Source organism: Apodemus sylvaticus, chromosome 13 (genome assembly GCF_947179515.1).
Source record: "Apodemus sylvaticus chromosome 13, mApoSyl1.1, whole genome shotgun sequence".
NCBI classification, from domain to species: Eukaryota; Metazoa; Chordata; class Mammalia; order Rodentia; family Muridae; genus Apodemus; species Apodemus sylvaticus.
The window spans coordinates 30,244,419-30,261,066 of record NC_067484.1 but is presented as its reverse complement, the minus strand read 5'-3'; the positions used below and the strand labels follow the sequence as shown (position 1 = coordinate 30,261,066).

Below are 16,648 nucleotides of genomic sequence, written 5' to 3'. Positions count from 1 at the left end.
AACAACTTATGCTATGTCCATAGAATGAGCTATTACTCAGGAATAAAAAGAATGAGGCCTTCTGGGATGTGGGAGGAGGGGCGGGTGTAGCTAAGTGGTAGGGAGTGAATTTAGCATGGATAGGGCGGGGTCTAATCCCTTAGCACCACAAAATAAAAAAGAATGAGGTTAGGCTACCAGGCCTCCTTTACAATAGAAGTATTTACTGCCTCGGGGACATTGGAAAGCTGTAATGACACCTTACGTAAGCACTTTCCCTCCTCCAGTAATGCAATTAGAACATTTAGAGGGGATTTTAGAATGTAAGGAAGCTAGCAGGTCTTTGAAAATTTCACATTGAAGAAAGCAGTCTGAAAGAGGGGTTCCCTAGACTGATACGTGTACCAGTTATTAGAAAGAAATAACTTGCCAGGCGGTGGTGGTGCATGCCTATAATCCCAGCATTCTAGGAGGCAGAGGCAGACGGATTTCTGAGTTCGAGGTCAGCCTGGTCTACATAGTGAGTTCCAGGACAGCCAGGGCTAAACAGAGAAACAAAAACCCAACAACCCCCCCAAAAAAAGAAAGAAAGAAAGAAGGAAAGAAAGAAAGGAAGGAAGGAAGGAAGGAAGGAAGGAAGGAAGGAAGGAAGGAAGGAAGGAAGGAAGGAAGGAAGGAAAGAGGGGGAAGAAGGGAGGGAGGGAGGAAAGGAAGGAAGGAAGGAAGGAAGGAAGGAAGGAAGGAAGGAAGGAAGGAAGGAAGGAAGGAAGGAAGGAAGGGGGAGGAAGGGAGGGAGGGAGGGAAGGAAGGAAGGAAGGAAGGAAGGAAGGAAGGAAGGAAGGAAGGAAGGAAGGAAGGAAGGAAGGAAGGAAGGAAGGAAAGAAGGAAAGAAGGAAGGAAGGAAGAACTTGGCTGTGTGCATCCACATCTGTATTGGTCCGGCTCTGGAAGAGCCTCTCAGGGGACAGCTATACCAAGTTCCTCTCAGTAAGCACTTCTTGGCATCAGCACTAGTGTCTGAGTTTGGTATCAGCATATGGGATGGATCCCTAGGTGAGGCAGTCTCTAGATGACCTTTCCTTCAGTTTCTGCTCCACTCTTTGTCCCTGCATTTCTTTTGACAGGAAGAATGCTGGATTAATATTTTGAGGTGGGTGGGTGGCCCCATCCCTCAACTGGGGGCCGTACCTATCCACTGGATATGGTGTCTACAGGTTCTATCTCTCCTTTGTTGGGTATTTTGGCTAAAGTCCTTCCTGCGGGATCCTAGGAACCTCATGCGGATGTACACAGCCAAACATTGGACTGAGCACAGGGATTCCAATGGTAAAGTTAAGGCAAGGACTGTAGGAGTTGGAGGGTTTGCAACCTCATGGGAAGAACAACAATATCAACCAACCAGACCCCCAAAAGCTCCCAGGGACTAAACCATCAACCAAAGAGTATACACATGGAAGGACCCATGACTCCAGCTGGATATGTAGCAGAGGATTGCCTCATCTGGCATCAATGGGAGGGGAGGCCCTTGATCCTGTGGAGGCTTGATGACCCAGGATAGGGGAACTCTAGGCTACTGAGGCAGGCAGTAGGGTGGGCAGGTAGGGGAGCAGGTGGGTGGGCAGGTAGGGGAGCGCCCTCCTAGAGGCAAGGGGAGGGAGGAGGAGACAAGGGACTTGTGGAAGGAAAACTGGGAAGGAGGACAACATTTGAAATGTAAATAAATAAAATAACCAATAAGATATGGGGAAAAAAAGAAAGAACTTTGTTATAGAAAATTCTATTGATCACATAATAACTGGGATACCTCATATCTGTGGTTAAGATTTGAGAAATAAGTATTATTCCATTATGATAATAAAATGATATCATGGAATCTAAACACAGTTTTCATTTGTTTATGGACCCCACTGTCATATGGGTGCTTTGGTGTCACATCCTAAATGATATTAATAAAAACAGTGCTTGGCTTTATTTCTGGAAATAATAATGTAAGATCCCTAATCCGACTGCCTCTCATAAGCTAAGGAAGAAACTGCTTTGCTGTGACTTTCTAGTAAGTAGTGTGAGCAGGGACTAAATATATCTTCTAAGGTAGAAAAGACCTGAGAGATCATTTTGCCAAAAAAGGTAACTTTTACCGTTCTCCATTGAACATATTTAATCATGTTTCAGATCTCTTAAAGAAACTAGTATGAAGTTAACATTTTTTGTTGTTGTTGTTTTTTCGAGACAGGGTTTCTCTGTGTAGCCCTGGCTGTCCTCTGTGTAGCCCTGGCTGTCCTGGATCTCACTCTATAGACCAGGCTAGCCTCGAACTGAGAAATCTGCCTGCCTCTGCCTCCCAAGTGCTGGGATTACAGACGTGTGCCACCACCACCTGACTTTGAAGTTAACGTTGATGACAAGGTCAGTTTCCCACTCTCATACGACCTGAACAGACATGCCTATCCCTTTGTACGCTCAGGCAGCTGGTTCTGGGTCCCACAAACGTCAAAGTCTGTGGCTACTGAAGTTCCTTATGTAGTCATAATACGACATATGCGTTTGCACAGAACATGTACACATCCTCCTGTGTACTAAACCATCCCCAGATGACTTTCGCTGTCTGGGCGGTATAAGTGCTTTGTAAGGGGTTACACTGGGCTATTACAGAAGGAAGACAAGAGAAGCCTGTGCTTCTTTGTCACAGACTCTGTTCTTTTTTTTTTTTTTTTTAATTAAATGCTGTCACTCCACAGTTGGCTTAGGCACATGTGGCGAATTTGGAGATAAAGAAAAGGTGCCCATTTCCCTCCAGAATCATGCACTTACTTCTCAGAGTTCTAGGAAGTCTTCCAGCAGATGGGAGCTTCTGGGACCTGAAACTGTAATAGATACAGTCCTGGGCTGCTAACAAAAAAACAAAACAAAACAAAACAAACAAACAGAAAAACAGAACAGAAATCTTCCAAGGAGCTAGAGGCAATGAGGAGCTAGAGGCAATGAAAAACTGTTGTCGCCGTTTCCCAATTTCAATTCACATAAATGAACTGAAATTTTTTCAGTTTGGGTTAGTGTAACGGAAATCTAATTACTTTTCAGTTCTTCTCTTTTCTTTTTTTTCTTTTCTTTTCTTTTCTTTTCTTTTCTTTTTTCTTTCCCCCCCCCCCACCCTAATCACTTCTGCAAACCTACTTTCTCCACATACTGTGACTTACTGGTAAATGCGCCTTTGGCACATTGGTGTAGGTGTGGGGGGGGGGGAGGGAGTGTCTTGCTTTTTTTTTTTTCTGGACCTTGCTCGGGCTAAGCAACACTAGCCTGAGCCCTACCCCCATTGCTAGCTAAGGACCTAGGATTCATTTATTTCTTCAAAACACTTCCCCCATGCTCTTCCTGGTGGTTCCCAGAGAGAAATGGCCACACTTCTGCCTCCTTCACCAAGATCATTGAAAATGCTTGGCCAGCACCCTGAGCCCTTCCATGAAAAGAAACTCTAGGGAAAATAAAACACTCTCCTTAAGAAGATATCACAAATCGCTCAGGTTTGCCAACTATCCTTGTCCCCTGCGGTGCTCATCTAGCCTGGAGCTCAGTAAATATTTGTGGAATACAGGCATAAACCAACAAGTCAATTGCTGACAAGCAATTGAATTTCCATTACACTAACCCAAACTGCAACATGGAATCAGTAAATATTTGTGGAAGACAAGCATAGACTAGAGGATTCCAACACAGCTCTACCAATCTTCCTGCGATGGCACATATTATATTTTAAATGCCCCACCTCGTGGTCCCAGCTGGTCCCAGCAGGAAAGAAGACATGCCAGTTAAACAGACCGTGAAGACCACCGCCTTGAGCAGAAAGTAAAGGATGGATTGCTGGATGCAGCCGCAGGCATAGATAAGAGCATCCTCCGCCATAACTCCTGAGATTCTAACTCAAGCACCTTGTGGACAGAGGTGTATGTAAACAGAGATGAGGACAGAGGTGAGTCTCTCTAAAGAGTTGCCAAGTGCTCTTATCTCACAAATTATCTACTGCCAAGGAGCCAGCTGTGTGACAGTCTCAGGATCAGAATAAAAACTCTCTGCACAAGTGTGTGCCTAGGAGTTTTTGGCTGTAGTTCGTATTCCGTTGGGGGTATTCTTGGAAGAGAAGAACAGGGCCTGGGGTACTCAGGGAGAGTAGAGCACCTGTCAGCGGCACAGTCAGCTTTCTCTTCCCCTGCCAAGCTGTTATCTCTGGTTATATGGTTCCTGGACTCCACCCACACTGGGAAGTGGCCCAGCTGTGGTTCACCGAGTCCAGCAACTTTTAGTGCCTGTTCCACACCCTACATCAACCTTGCATTGGTACCTCTCCTCAGTCTGCTGGGGGGTTGGAGAGCGTGGGGGGAGACCACCTCTCAGTCAATTTATATTCTAGGATAAGCAATGACCCTTTGTTTCTCTGTTTACTCTACTCTTGTGTTTGGGTTTTTGAGACTGCGTCTCTTTGAGCAGCTCAGGCTAGCTTGAAACTTTGTATCTTCCAGCCTTGGCCTTCCAGGTATTGGTGTTACAGGTGGACACGACCCCACCTAGTTGTTTTGTTTTTGCGGTGCTGGGGATCAAACCTAGCGCCTTATGGATGATAAGGCAAGCATTGTCACAACTGATCTACATCTGAAGCCCCAATATGTCTTTGTCTTGTTATCTACATTGGTTGATCAGTTACTGCTTCTGGGTATCCAGGGACTCTGATGTCAACACTTAACCAGAACTGTGGTTACTGGGCTCCCTATGCCTAGGTTTCCTCGCCTGAAAACTGGAACTATTAATAATCTCCTTACTCCTGTGTGAGATAACATGAACTTATTTATGGAAATGCTGAAAAATGCCTAGCAGTTTACGCATTTAATAAGTAGTGATAGTCATTAGCTGCATCTGTCAGAATCTGCCATGATTATATTCCAAACCACTCCACCTAATTAGAATTTGCTAAGATGAAAGCTATTGGCAGCCAGGCAGTGGTGGCGCATGCCTGTAATCCCAGCACTTGGAGGCAGAGGCAGGTAGATTTCTGAGTTCGAGGCCAGCCTGGTCTATAGAGTGAGTTCCAGGACAGCCAGGGCTATACAGAGAAACCCTGTCTTGAAAAAACCAAATCCAGAAAGAAAGAAAGAAAGAAAGAAAGAAAGAAAGAAAGAAAGAAAGAAAGAAAGAAGAAAGAAAGAAAGAAAGAAAGAAAGAAAGAAAGAAAGAAAGAAAGAAAGAAAGAAAGAAAGAAAGAAAGAAAGAAAGAAAGAAGAAAGAAAGAAAGAAAGAAAGAAAGAAAGAAAGAAAGAAAGAAAGAAAGAAAGAAAGAAGAGAAAGAAAGAAAGAAAGAAAGAAAGAAAGAAAGAAAGAAAGAAAGAAAGAAAGAAAGAAAGAAAGAAAGAAAGAAAGAAAGAAAGAAGAAGGGAAGAAAGGAAAGAAAGAAAGAAAGAAAGAAAGAAAGAAAGAAAGAAAGAAAGAAAGAAAGAAAGAAAGAAAGAAAGAAAGAAAGAAAGAAAGAGAAGAAAGCTATTGGCTAGGATGTAGCTCCGTGTAGAGTGTTTGTCTAGTATTCATGAAGCCCTAGGTCCCACCACCATGACCATGGAAAAAAGCAAAGAAAAGAGAAAGGGAAAGAATGCAAGAGGGGGAGAGAGAGTTAGGGATCACTGACAAGAAACTTGTTGCAAACTTCAAGAAAGGCCAGGGACCTAAAGGGGGAGGAGCTAGCGGGCTGAGAGTGAGCAGAGAGGCTCAAAGCAGCCTCTAGTCTCACTTTTAATACATTTATATATGACATTTATAGAAAAACTTCCCTTGAGGAAGAGTTTTGCTGGGGACGGGAGCTGAGTGCTAAGCTCACCGTATACGATAATGTCCCAATTCCTCAGCCACACTCCCAGGCCATAAAACTTTCTTAGACACACTGCCTGCACCCACTTGCATAGTGGGTCAGCAGAATAATCCTCCCTAGTATCCAGTAGTTAATGTCATAACAAATATGAACAAAGCACGTGTCCTGTGCTATGGCAACCTTACAGAATCCAGCTGCACCATAGTAGGGGGCCTTAGAAGGCTCAACAGGGGGAGAGGGACCTCAGTAGGTACAAGTGTGAGGAAGGAGTCCCTTGTCCTCCATTTCTACTTTGGTCTGACATGAGTCTTGAACAGTTTCCATTATGTTGTCTGGTTTGACGGGTACTGGAACAAAATCTGCCCTATAGAGGAGGGTAGCCTGTGTGCCTGACTCAGACAACAATGCTATGAATAAGCTTTGTTCTAAGGAAATGTCTGTAGCACAGGCACACTTTAACTGATTGACAAGCTATCACATGAGTGATGCAGGACCCTGGACTAAAATAACCTCTAAACAGAATTTGCTCACTTAGAATCTTCTGCTAACTCCTGAGGGCATGGGCCTTCTGCTCTCGTTAGTGCCGTGTGGGAGGAATGTTTGTAAAGGGAAGCTACAGCACACAGTGCTGCCATAGAAAGCCTACATTTATTTTTAAAGCACCTAACAGGCAGTGACAGGCTTGATGTGTCCCAGTGTGTGGGTCTCTGCACCTCGCCATTCGCTCCTGCGTAATCTAAAATGGCAGCTAACCTGTCAGAACTCAATGTGAGCGAAGCTCCTTGGATCTTTATAAAACACTAGAAAGATAAATCCGTACGAGCAAAAGATGGGTCTTTTCGTTGCTCAGAAACAGCAGGGTTTGGGTATGGCAAATGCCAGCCAGCTCTCCTGTGAACTGAACAGCCAGCCAGGGCAAGGAGTTAGGTCTGGAAAGAAGCATCTGAGCCTCTGCACAGATTGCAAGCAAAGACCGAGACACAGGCCCTGGACAGCTTTTGTCTTTGGGAAATGGATTCGGGTTACCAGAGAAAGTGGAGGTTACTCTTATGCATTTAAAAAAAAAAAAAAAAAGGCTGAGGGTTGGGGTTTGCCACATTTTGGCGCAGCGCCCAAACACTCCTGGCTGGCCAAGTTTGGAGCCTGGATATTTTTTACGTACAGTTCTGGATACATCCCGTCGTCTTCCGTAGTTACCTTCCCAAACAAAAGTGCCTGTAGGCGCTGGTTTTGAGAATTCGCTCCTAGTTTAGCTGCTTTAGAAACTAAACAGAACAGCACAAAACCCTGTCAGGGTAGATGAGAAGCAAGTGCCTAGATGGGTGGGGCCCAGCGCCGTCCGTCACTCAGGCACCGCCCTCCGGCATCGCCCTCCCATCAATTCTCCCCGGCGCAGAGTTTGACGTCACTATCTGCGCCGCGTGCCGTAGATACAGGAAGTGAGACCAAAACAAAGGAGCGCCGACCGGGAGCGGACCTCCTTGAGCCGGTGTCGCTGCTGCTTCACCCCGGCCCACCCGACAGAAGCCGCACGACCATGTCCAACATGGAGAAACATCTGTTCAACCTGAAATTCGCGGCCAAAGAACTGAACAGGAGTTCAAAAAAATGCGACAAGGAGGAAAAGGCCGAAAAGGCCAAAATTAAAAAGGCCATTCAGAAGGGCAACATGGAAGTTGCGAGGATACACGCCGAAAATGCCATCCGCCAGAAGAACCAGTCGGTGAACTTCTTGAGAATGAGTGCACGAGTGGATGCGGTAGCTGCCAGAGTCCAGACTGCAGTGACGATGGGCAAAGTGACCAAGTCCATGGCGGGTGTGGTTAAGTCGATGGACGCGACGTTGAAAACTATGAATTTGGAAAAGATCTCCGCTTTGATGGACAAATTCGAACACCAGTTTGAGACCCTGGACGTCCAGACGCAGCAAATGGAAGACACGATGAGCAGCACGACGACGTTGACCACTCCCCAGAACCAAGTGGATATGCTGCTCCAGGAAATGGCAGATGAGGCGGGCCTCGATCTCAACATGGAGCTGCCTCAGGGCCAGACCGGTTCCGTGGGAACGAGCGTGGCTTCGGCTGAGCAAGATGAACTGTCCCAGAGACTGGCCCGCCTTCGCGATCAAGTCTGACGGCCCAACCAGTCCGAGATTTCCTTTTGATGTGCTCTCTGTTTTAGAGAGATGTCCTAGAATTGTGCCAGAATGCCGAACAGTCTTCTATGAACCTACAGCCCTCTCCAGATAACGCTAAGAAATTCCAGTTTTTCTCCACTTCTAACTGGATTTTAAAGCTCTTTATAGCTTATAATGATGTATATTTTTATAGCTGCCTTTTAACAGAACTGGTTCATTTGCTCTACCTAAATCTAGAAAAAAAAAATCGGCAGAACTCTAGCCCTCATGTATTCCGTTTTCACTTAGAGTTTCAGATTGAAGTTATTTTTAGTGTGGTTGATGGTACATAGACTGACAAGAGGTGCATAAAAATGAAAGGAGGAGGAATGGGTACTTAGTTTAGTAACAAATATGTAAACACTTGTTCAACTTATTCGGTGGGAAATACTTTCTGTATATCATTTGGTTTTCTTTGTTTTTGCCATCAAAGAATGACTGCAATCGACTATTAATTTATTCTTATAACTTATACTAAAGTTATCTTAGAAGATGATTGCAAAATATTCTTTAAATTCTGTTCGTGTTATAATGGAGTTTGTGTAACTGAGAAAAAATGCCAAATAACTTCATTTATTTTCAGGAAAAATTAAATTGTTTTGTTTATATTCTATTTACCAAGAGTTCTTAAGACTTAGACTTAAGATAATTTCTAAGATAATCTCTAGTTGTTTTCTAATGAAAGTCAACCTTTAATAGACTTCTGATCAAAATAATGTTCATCAACATGACAGCCCTATCACGTGCCAAACATTGCCAAAGAACTGCTGATTTGGTCCAACTAAGCCCTGGGACTGTATAATTATAGGTTTTGTTTTTATTTAATAACCAAAAATATAAATAAAATTAGAACAGCATTTTTAAGTTCTATTTGTATGTATTATTTTGTCTTAAAGTAACAACTCTTTTAAAACCTCAAAAAGCATAACTTAATGCTATAGATAGACAAAACTTAAATGTACACTTAGCCAGCTAGAAGTCTAGAATGAAGGAATGATTTAGGGTTAGAAGGAAAGAGAAAGGCTGAAAGCCCCCAGCTGCAGCTGCCTTCCTTCGTAGCTTCTGGTATAAAGCAAAGCAGCTCCCACTTCCATCCTCAAAACAGAGAATCTGTGTTCACTTGGCACATATATTAACCTAAGGTAAATACTTACAAAGTTCATTTTATTTAATTTCCCCTTTTCCTGAATTTTGTTTTGTTTTGTCCAATATGAGAACTTCAATGTTTCAGACAAGATAGGGCCTGTGTAAAACTCTTTAAAATTCATTATTATAATATGGTTTCCCAGATGAATGAGTGTTTTAAGTGTACACAGATGGGTACTGGTTCTTAGGGTTAAGGAGTGTATGTTTGTGTGGTATGTATGTGTATGCACATGTGCACACATATATACACATTTTTTCATAAGTCTGCCCTAAGGGACACCTCTAACTGCCCAGTATCCTCTCTCAAAGGTCCTTTAGCACACATGTGATTTCTTATATACGCAGTTATGCTGACTCAGATGTGTAATGAATACAGCATGTGTCTTAATCCTTTATCGTGGAAAACTTTGGTTAATTACAGCTTTTAAAAAAAATAGCTCAAAAAAAAAAGGAACATCTTTTTAAAAAAAAAGAAAAAAAATAGCTCAGTATTGACTCCTTGGTAAATTTTATACTGCAAGTATTTCCATCAAATTATATTTTGTGAGATGGAAGAATGCTATATATACTTAAACTTTCTTAAAATATGTTCATTTCATATTATATGAGTGTACATTTATATGATTTATAAACATTATTTTCAATAGTACTACAGGCCCATGAATTATTTCCTCGATTTTGGAATGGATGCAGTTTTGAATTTTAAATTTTGAAAACTGGATAAATAAAAATGTAAAAGGCATATTATTACATGTGAGTGTGGATCTCAGCATAGAAATGAGTGCTGCATTCATGAGACCCTGGGCTGGAATCCCAGCACCACAAAGTGTCTGTATTGGGGAGGGGGTGATTGTTAAGATATTTGAGAAAAAAAGAACTCAGAAGTATTCAAAAGTTGTCCTCAGTCCTGGATTCTTATCTGGGTAGCGTGGTATTTTCTTCTATATTTCTGGGATCCTTAGTGTCCAGGAATGTTTCTTCCTGGACACAAATTTTTTTCTAAACTGAGTTTTAGAATTAGTGGGAGAAAAAAGCAGACAGAAAGATGGTCAAACTCAGCTTTCCTGTATCAGTTAATTTTAGTGCAGGACACAGTTGTGTATTATCAGAGAATATTCTAACCAATCTGTTCTTCCTACTGCCTTTGATTTGGGGGGCTGAGGAGAGGGAACACATGTAAGTACCAGTCTACTCTGATGACCTTATTAACCCAGTCTGTATGACATCATTAGTAAAGGATTTCCCTGCAATACATACCGACATTCTTCTGGGGGCATAACTACCAGCAAAACCTACAAAGCCAGGAACATTAAGCAAACTGGTGAACAGGCTTCGTTCTTTTCTTCTTCCTTCCACTGCCTAGTCTAGTAAGCAATCTGGCTAGTTTTCCCAAATTTGTTTTCTACAATTACATTGTCAGGCTCATAGGAAGCAGAAGCAGTCAGAATCTGGTCACAGAGTAAGCTCCTGGCAATGTCTCAGAGACATGTCTCATGGTGCTGTGACAGGACTCAAGTGTTCCCTGATGAACACAGGCAGACAGGTAAGGTCAGTACAGCCAGCCCAGGGCAGAGTCCTGGGACTTTCTTGCCATGTAGATTATTTTATTTAGCAGTACTTTTATATCTTACAGTTAAGTATGATTCAGAGGAAACTTTTTACTTTCCTTAACAGTAACAGCTTGCTCTCTTCACACACCCCCCACCAGCAAAGAAATTATTTAAAATATGCATCAATGACAAGTAGTGCTTTTCATCAGGTCCAGCAGTCTCATTACAAAAGATATCTAACAACCTGTTCGTGACTATCCTGGTCCCAACTTATCCCCAGCTTGAGCATCTCCATAGCCCAGACTTTTGAGTTATTCTAATTAAAACACTGCTGCAAGCACACATACCTTCAGCTACACCAGGAAACACTGGAAAATAGCAAAGCCAACGGGTGGGGTTGGGAGGGGTAGCATTGCTTGTTTTATGAGCTGGAGCTTTGACCCAGACTTTGTGAGCACAACATAAACATTTACTCCTGAGGTATATTCCCAGTCTTTTTTCCCCTGGATTTGTAATTTGAGACAGAACCTCATTAATTTTCCAAACTGGTCTTTAACCCACTTTGTAGATCAAGCAAATCTTGAACTTGGAATTTCTTTGCCACAGCCTTCTTAGTAACAGATTAAAAACTGATAGCAGGGTGGTGGTGGTGCACGCCTTTAATCCCAGCACTTGGGAGGCAGAGGCAGGCGGATTTCTGAGTTCAAGGCCAGCCTGGTCTACAGAGTGAGTTTCAGGACAGCCAGGGCTACACAGCGAAACCCTGCCTTGAAAAAAACCAAAAACAAAAAAAAAAAAAACCAGGCAGTGCTGGCACACGCCTTTAATCCCAGCACTTGGGAGGTAGAGGCAGGCAGATTCCTGAGTTTGAGGCCAGCCTGGTCTACAGAGTGAGTTCCAGGACAGCCAGGGCTATGCAGAGAAACCCTGTCTCGGAAAAAAAAAAAAAAAAAAACTGGACAGCACCAGGCTCATTATCCCTTAGTATGCAACAACACAAGTTTATTGTTTGGGTTTTTTTTTTTTTTTTGAAGTTTTTGTGGTTTTGCAGCTCTGTATAGCATTCTGAACTACAAAGGGTCAATCTTACATGTCTCAGTGTTTTCTGCTTCGTATGTCACATCCCTATAAAGGAGAATGTTACAACTCTGGAAAATTTTTCTAAAAGCCTCTGACCCATTACTCTGCCCCCACCCAACTTGATGAAGTACTTCTGCCGGTCGCTTGGAACTAGGTCAAGGGTCAGAACTGGACAGATTTTTTTGGAAACCACTTGGAAGGAGAGTGGGCAAGACGAGGGCGTCTTTGCCTCCTTTGCCTCTTTCCTTGGCATCTCGGTCTCACAAGTTGAACAGGCTTCGGGAAGGTTCCTACCATTTCCCTCCCACCACTTCCTCTGGAAAGCAGTGTTGAACTGCAGCCCTCAAGAACCTCATATGTACTCTCTGTCAGTCAGTTCTCACCCTTTCCACTCGCAGTAATTATCATCCAAGTATATTATGTTCACCCACCTGCCTCCACCCTGGTGCGCCCCGCTTTAAATTGGTTGCTTCCGCGGCTGACTCTGACTCTAGCTTCAGCTTCGTATTTAATCTTTAGCTCCCCGAGCCCTTCTTGTCAGGGCTCTGCTTGTTACCTCTCCCAGTTGAAGGAGAAGTGAATGTGTGTTCCTTCCACGGATGTTTCCTGAAGACTGGGTACTGCACTAAGTATTGGGCACCCCAGAGTCCCCAAAACAATATAACCTGCACTCTGGGTCCCTCCCAGGACCTGGAAAGACAGGCCTTGTGGACACAAAGTCTGAAACAGGCTCAGATTCTGAGCAGCGGGGAGAGGTGGCTTCCTACCTAGGACCCGGAAAGATGTTTGAAAAATGGCAGCATGCTGATTCACCTGCCACACCCTCCACAGGTCTGGTTACCCTGCTCTTGAACTGACTTAATACCGAGAGTTGCTGCTAGGCATGTACTGATGAAATCTGCAGATACTCTTTCACACTTGCACACACTCACTCATGCTCATCCTTCCGCACCCTTACACCTTTGCGCACACGGATATCCTCTCGTCCACACACTCATATTCTCACAAACACAGGCAAGCATAAATGCAGCATAAGTCAAACTCATGAACACTCAAGACTTTTGCGCACATACGGTTTGGGGTTCTTACAGGGAACCCTGTTGCTTTCAGTTTCGTAGGAACACTACAGCTCCTTTTTCTACCAGTTTGGCCTTAGAAATGTCTAGTCAGCCCCCCCACACACACCCCTTCCCAGTTCCCCTCCCAGTTCCAGAGCAGCCACCACCTAACAAACCTTCCAGGACTGGGGAAGAGGAAGGAGAAAAGCAAACAGGGGAAAGGACAGACCAGCAAAGTCACAAGGAATGCAGGCGTTGGCCTCCCCTTAGGACAGATATGTATCAGCACCTAGGCCTGTCCTCATGCGCTTTGCAAAAGTCCCATTAATTTATCCCTGGCCCTGGGATATGGTGACAAGGGAACAAGTCTGACCTTGTACTGGCTTCCCTTGCAGCTTCCTGGAAAGGATTGACAGCGTCAGTCTGGTTGACTACACGCCCACAGACCAGGTACAGTGAAAGTAGAGTTTCTGAGATAGACTGCCAAGAGCGTTTGATGATAACGTAGAAGAGGGGGGAAAACGTACGCATGATCGCTGCTGCTTTACCTGGCCATGCAGCCCCTTGTGATGGTGCTGCCATCAGGTTCTGAGCCTCCATCCCCCATCTTGTGCAGTAAGGCCTCGCCTAGCCCTTGCTGGTATAGAAGAAAGATCCCATGCGAACTGGGAATATGCAATTCCCAGGCTTCCTAGGACCATCATTGAGAAAGCCAGGCCTTCAGTTCCATGTTTTGTACACTGGGTTCAATCTTTGGACCCCAGGCTTGAGCCCCAATTACCATAGCGCATATCCAGGTATGCCTTGGGTTGAGCCAGACAGGAGAAAGGAATGGAAAGGAAAAAAAGGGAAAGGAGTAATATGAGCTAATGGACCACAACTAAGATAGGGTGTTCACTCAAACTAGCCTTCCTAATTCACAGCAGACATTTGCAACCCCTGGAAGCCTAAGCCTTGAACCACCCAGAGGCCCTCTCTCCTCTGTGTCCCCCGGAGATCAAAGTTTCTCTTTCTTCTCTGGGGTCTTTGTCCCTATGGTGGACTCAAAGAGCTTGAAACAATCCTTCAAGTGTGAGGTGCATGAGGTTTCCGGGCAAGTCAATGATTTCAGGGGAAGGTAGAGACATTTTTTTCTCTACTCCTGTAAATAACTCTTGTTCACCATGAAACTACAGGGGACAATTTGGAAGGGGGAAATGGCATCGGTAGGAGGGAAAGAAAGAGTCACAGAGGAACATGCTCAGAATAAATTCTATACATGTATGCACATATCATACTATATAGTTAATGTATGCTAATAAAAATACATCCTGCCAGGTGGTGGTGGCGCACGCCTGTAATCCCAGCACTCTGGGAGGCAGAGGCAGGCGGATTTCTGAGTTCAAGGCCAGCCTGGTCTACAGAGTGAGTTCCAGGACAGCCAGGACTACACAGAGAAACCCTGTCTCAAAAAAACCAAAAAAAAAAAAAAAAACCAAAAAAAACAAACAAACAAACAAAAAATCCTACAGTATGCTACATTCTCTAGCATTAAGAGAACCCCTCAAAAATGACCTACACAGGTGTGATGATTCAGTTATAAAACAGCACGGTCATCACTCATCTTCCAGAGTGGCCGATTCATCAATAGCATGATGCCTGCTGCGGATACAGCGATGGCAGCTTTTCCATGCCCTCGACACCACATCAGCTTTGATCTTATATAGAGAACAGAGCTATGCAAGGAAGTGACAGGAAATCCACTAACCTAAGGTGGAGTAGCTTTCAGCCCTCAGGTCCCTGACTTGTGAATGAGAATTAAGCTTCCTACTGATCCTTCCCTAGAGAGAGACTTCCAAGTGTCGCCACAGAGCATAGACCAAGACTTTGTCCCTGAACACTGCACCCTGAAGTTTGGCTGACATATAAGAGTGGGTGTGAGCAGGACATATAAACCTGCACTTCTAAAAAAGTCCTGAGAGGCATGAAAGCAGAGGTACTGTGTGAGGGCCAAACTAATTCACAGTGGGGGTCTCTAAAACAGAGCGTTCGTCTGCATTTACTCTTTTTATGTTTTAACAATAAACATTGTCATTTCTCAGTCACCAAGCTTATGCCCAGGCCTGCCTTACTTCTCTCCTCCTGCCCTAGGACCTGCTCAGATGCAGAGTGCTGACATCAGGAATCTTTGAGACACGATTCCAAGTGGACAAAGTGAACTTTCAGTGAGTGCATGGCTAAGAGTGTCGCCCATGACTGGATTAGGGCGTGGAAGAGCCAGCCCAGTGTGCCAGCCCCTGAGCAGGCTGGGAGCCACATGGCCACGGGGCTGAAGGGGTTGGGATTGAGGGGCAGGCTGTGAGGCTGGACTCCAGCAAGGGCACTGAGAAGATCACACACTGGAAGACATAGCTCCAGGAAAGGGGGTAGGGGCAAGAGGGCGTGGGGAGAAAGACCAAGGGCCGGTCTGATGAGCTTCAAGGACAGTGCATAAACTGTGCTTGGGCACTTGAGGCAACAAATGGAGAGCCTCGGGGAGAGTTATCTGCCTGAGTGAACACAATAGACACTTCCGGCCCAGGAGGCAAGGAATGAGAGGCATGAGAGGGCAGGGTCAGGAGGAAGCCCCTCCCACTTCCCCAGGGCAGACAGGCTTCTGAGGCTGAGACAAGTGATCAGAAGGATCTGCCCCAGCACAGACTTAGCATGCACTTGGTACAAGATGTGGTATAAACTAGAAAGCACCGCATCTATTAGGCACCTCATAGATAGATAGATAGATAGATAGATAGATACCATCTCAGCTGTTTTTCTGCCGTACTTTTGACTCCTACAACCACAATGTAGAGTCAAAGAGGACAAGCAGAAGCTGGGAGAGGCAGCGGGACTTGTAGCTCAGGACCGAGGGCCGAGACACAGGAGGTGTGCATCAGGAGCAGCTGACCATTCTGACAATAAAGGAGAAGCATGGAAACATGTGCCTTCTGCCTCAGTTTCCCCAGATAGCTGACATCTCTCAGGGTGAAAACATGTGCCTTTTGCCTCGGTTTGCCTGGATAACTGGTGTCTCTCTGTTTCTCTTCCATAGCATGTTTGATGTTGGAGGCCAGAGAGATGAGAGAAGAAAATGGATCCAGTGTTTTAATGGTGATTAGCATGCTCCGTAGCCACTTGCTGTGTCTAGCTGTTTTCATCAGACAAACTCTAATCTGACTATGTGTAAATAATAGTTATTAAATAACCATGTTCTCCTTAAACACGAATCTCATAGAGAATGTAAGCATCCCACATTTCCTGTTATATTTTGGGGGAGACCCCTGGTCAGGTGCAGCAATGCCCACCTATGCATACTGACTGTATTCGAGTCATTCTAGATGCAGTCCCCCAAATGACAGTGTCTGGGACTGAGTAGTCATAACCTCAGAACAACTGGCATTGTCCGTCTGAAGTGCTTCCCTTTCCCTCTTGGTCCCGCCGTAGATGTCACTGCCATCATTTATGTGGCGGCCTGCAGTAGCTACAACATGGTGATCAGGGAAGACAACAACACCAACAGACTGCGGGAATCGCTGGACCTGTTTGAAAGCATCTGGAATAACAGGTAAGGAGTGGATTCAGACAACACTAGATCACAGACCAGAACACCTCCAGAAGACTACCTTGTTGCTGTTGCTATTGTTGTTAAACGTACCCACTTTAGCCAAGTATGTCAGGGCACACCTGAAACATTAGGAAGGCTAAATCAAAGGATCAGAGTTCAAGGCCAGCCTGGGCTACATAGCTAGAACCTTGCAAACAAAAACATGAAGCGGAAGAGACTGCTCGG

General features: G+C 44.6%; 2 protein-coding genes across 3 annotated transcripts in view; both read left to right on the top strand.

Annotated features, from left to right (window-relative positions):
* Positions 1-16,648, top strand: part of Gnal (G protein subunit alpha L) — a 137,831-nt gene that overhangs the window by 109,005 nt on the left and 12,178 nt on the right. For both annotated transcript variants that reach the window (XM_052155187.1, XM_052155188.1), the window contains exons 6-9: positions 13,239-13,293; positions 14,974-15,047; positions 15,911-15,969; positions 16,303-16,423. In XM_052155187.1, coding sequence (XP_052011147.1) covers positions 13,239-13,293; positions 14,974-15,047; positions 15,911-15,969; positions 16,303-16,423 — 309 coding nt within the window. The remainder of the gene's footprint in view (positions 1-13,238; positions 13,294-14,973; positions 15,048-15,910; positions 15,970-16,302; positions 16,424-16,648) is intronic.
* Chmp1b (charged multivesicular body protein 1B) lies at positions 7,254-8,873 on the top strand. Its single transcript, XM_052155194.1, has one exon. The coding sequence runs from the start codon at positions 7,368-7,370 to the stop codon at positions 7,965-7,967; it is 600 nt and encodes a 199-aa protein (XP_052011154.1). The 5' UTR covers positions 7,254-7,367; the 3' UTR covers positions 7,968-8,873.

Coding starts and splice junctions, on each gene's coding strand:
- Chmp1b (XM_052155194.1), top strand. CDS start 7,368: ATGTCCAACATGGAGAAACATCTGTTCAACCTGAAATTCGCGGCCAAA.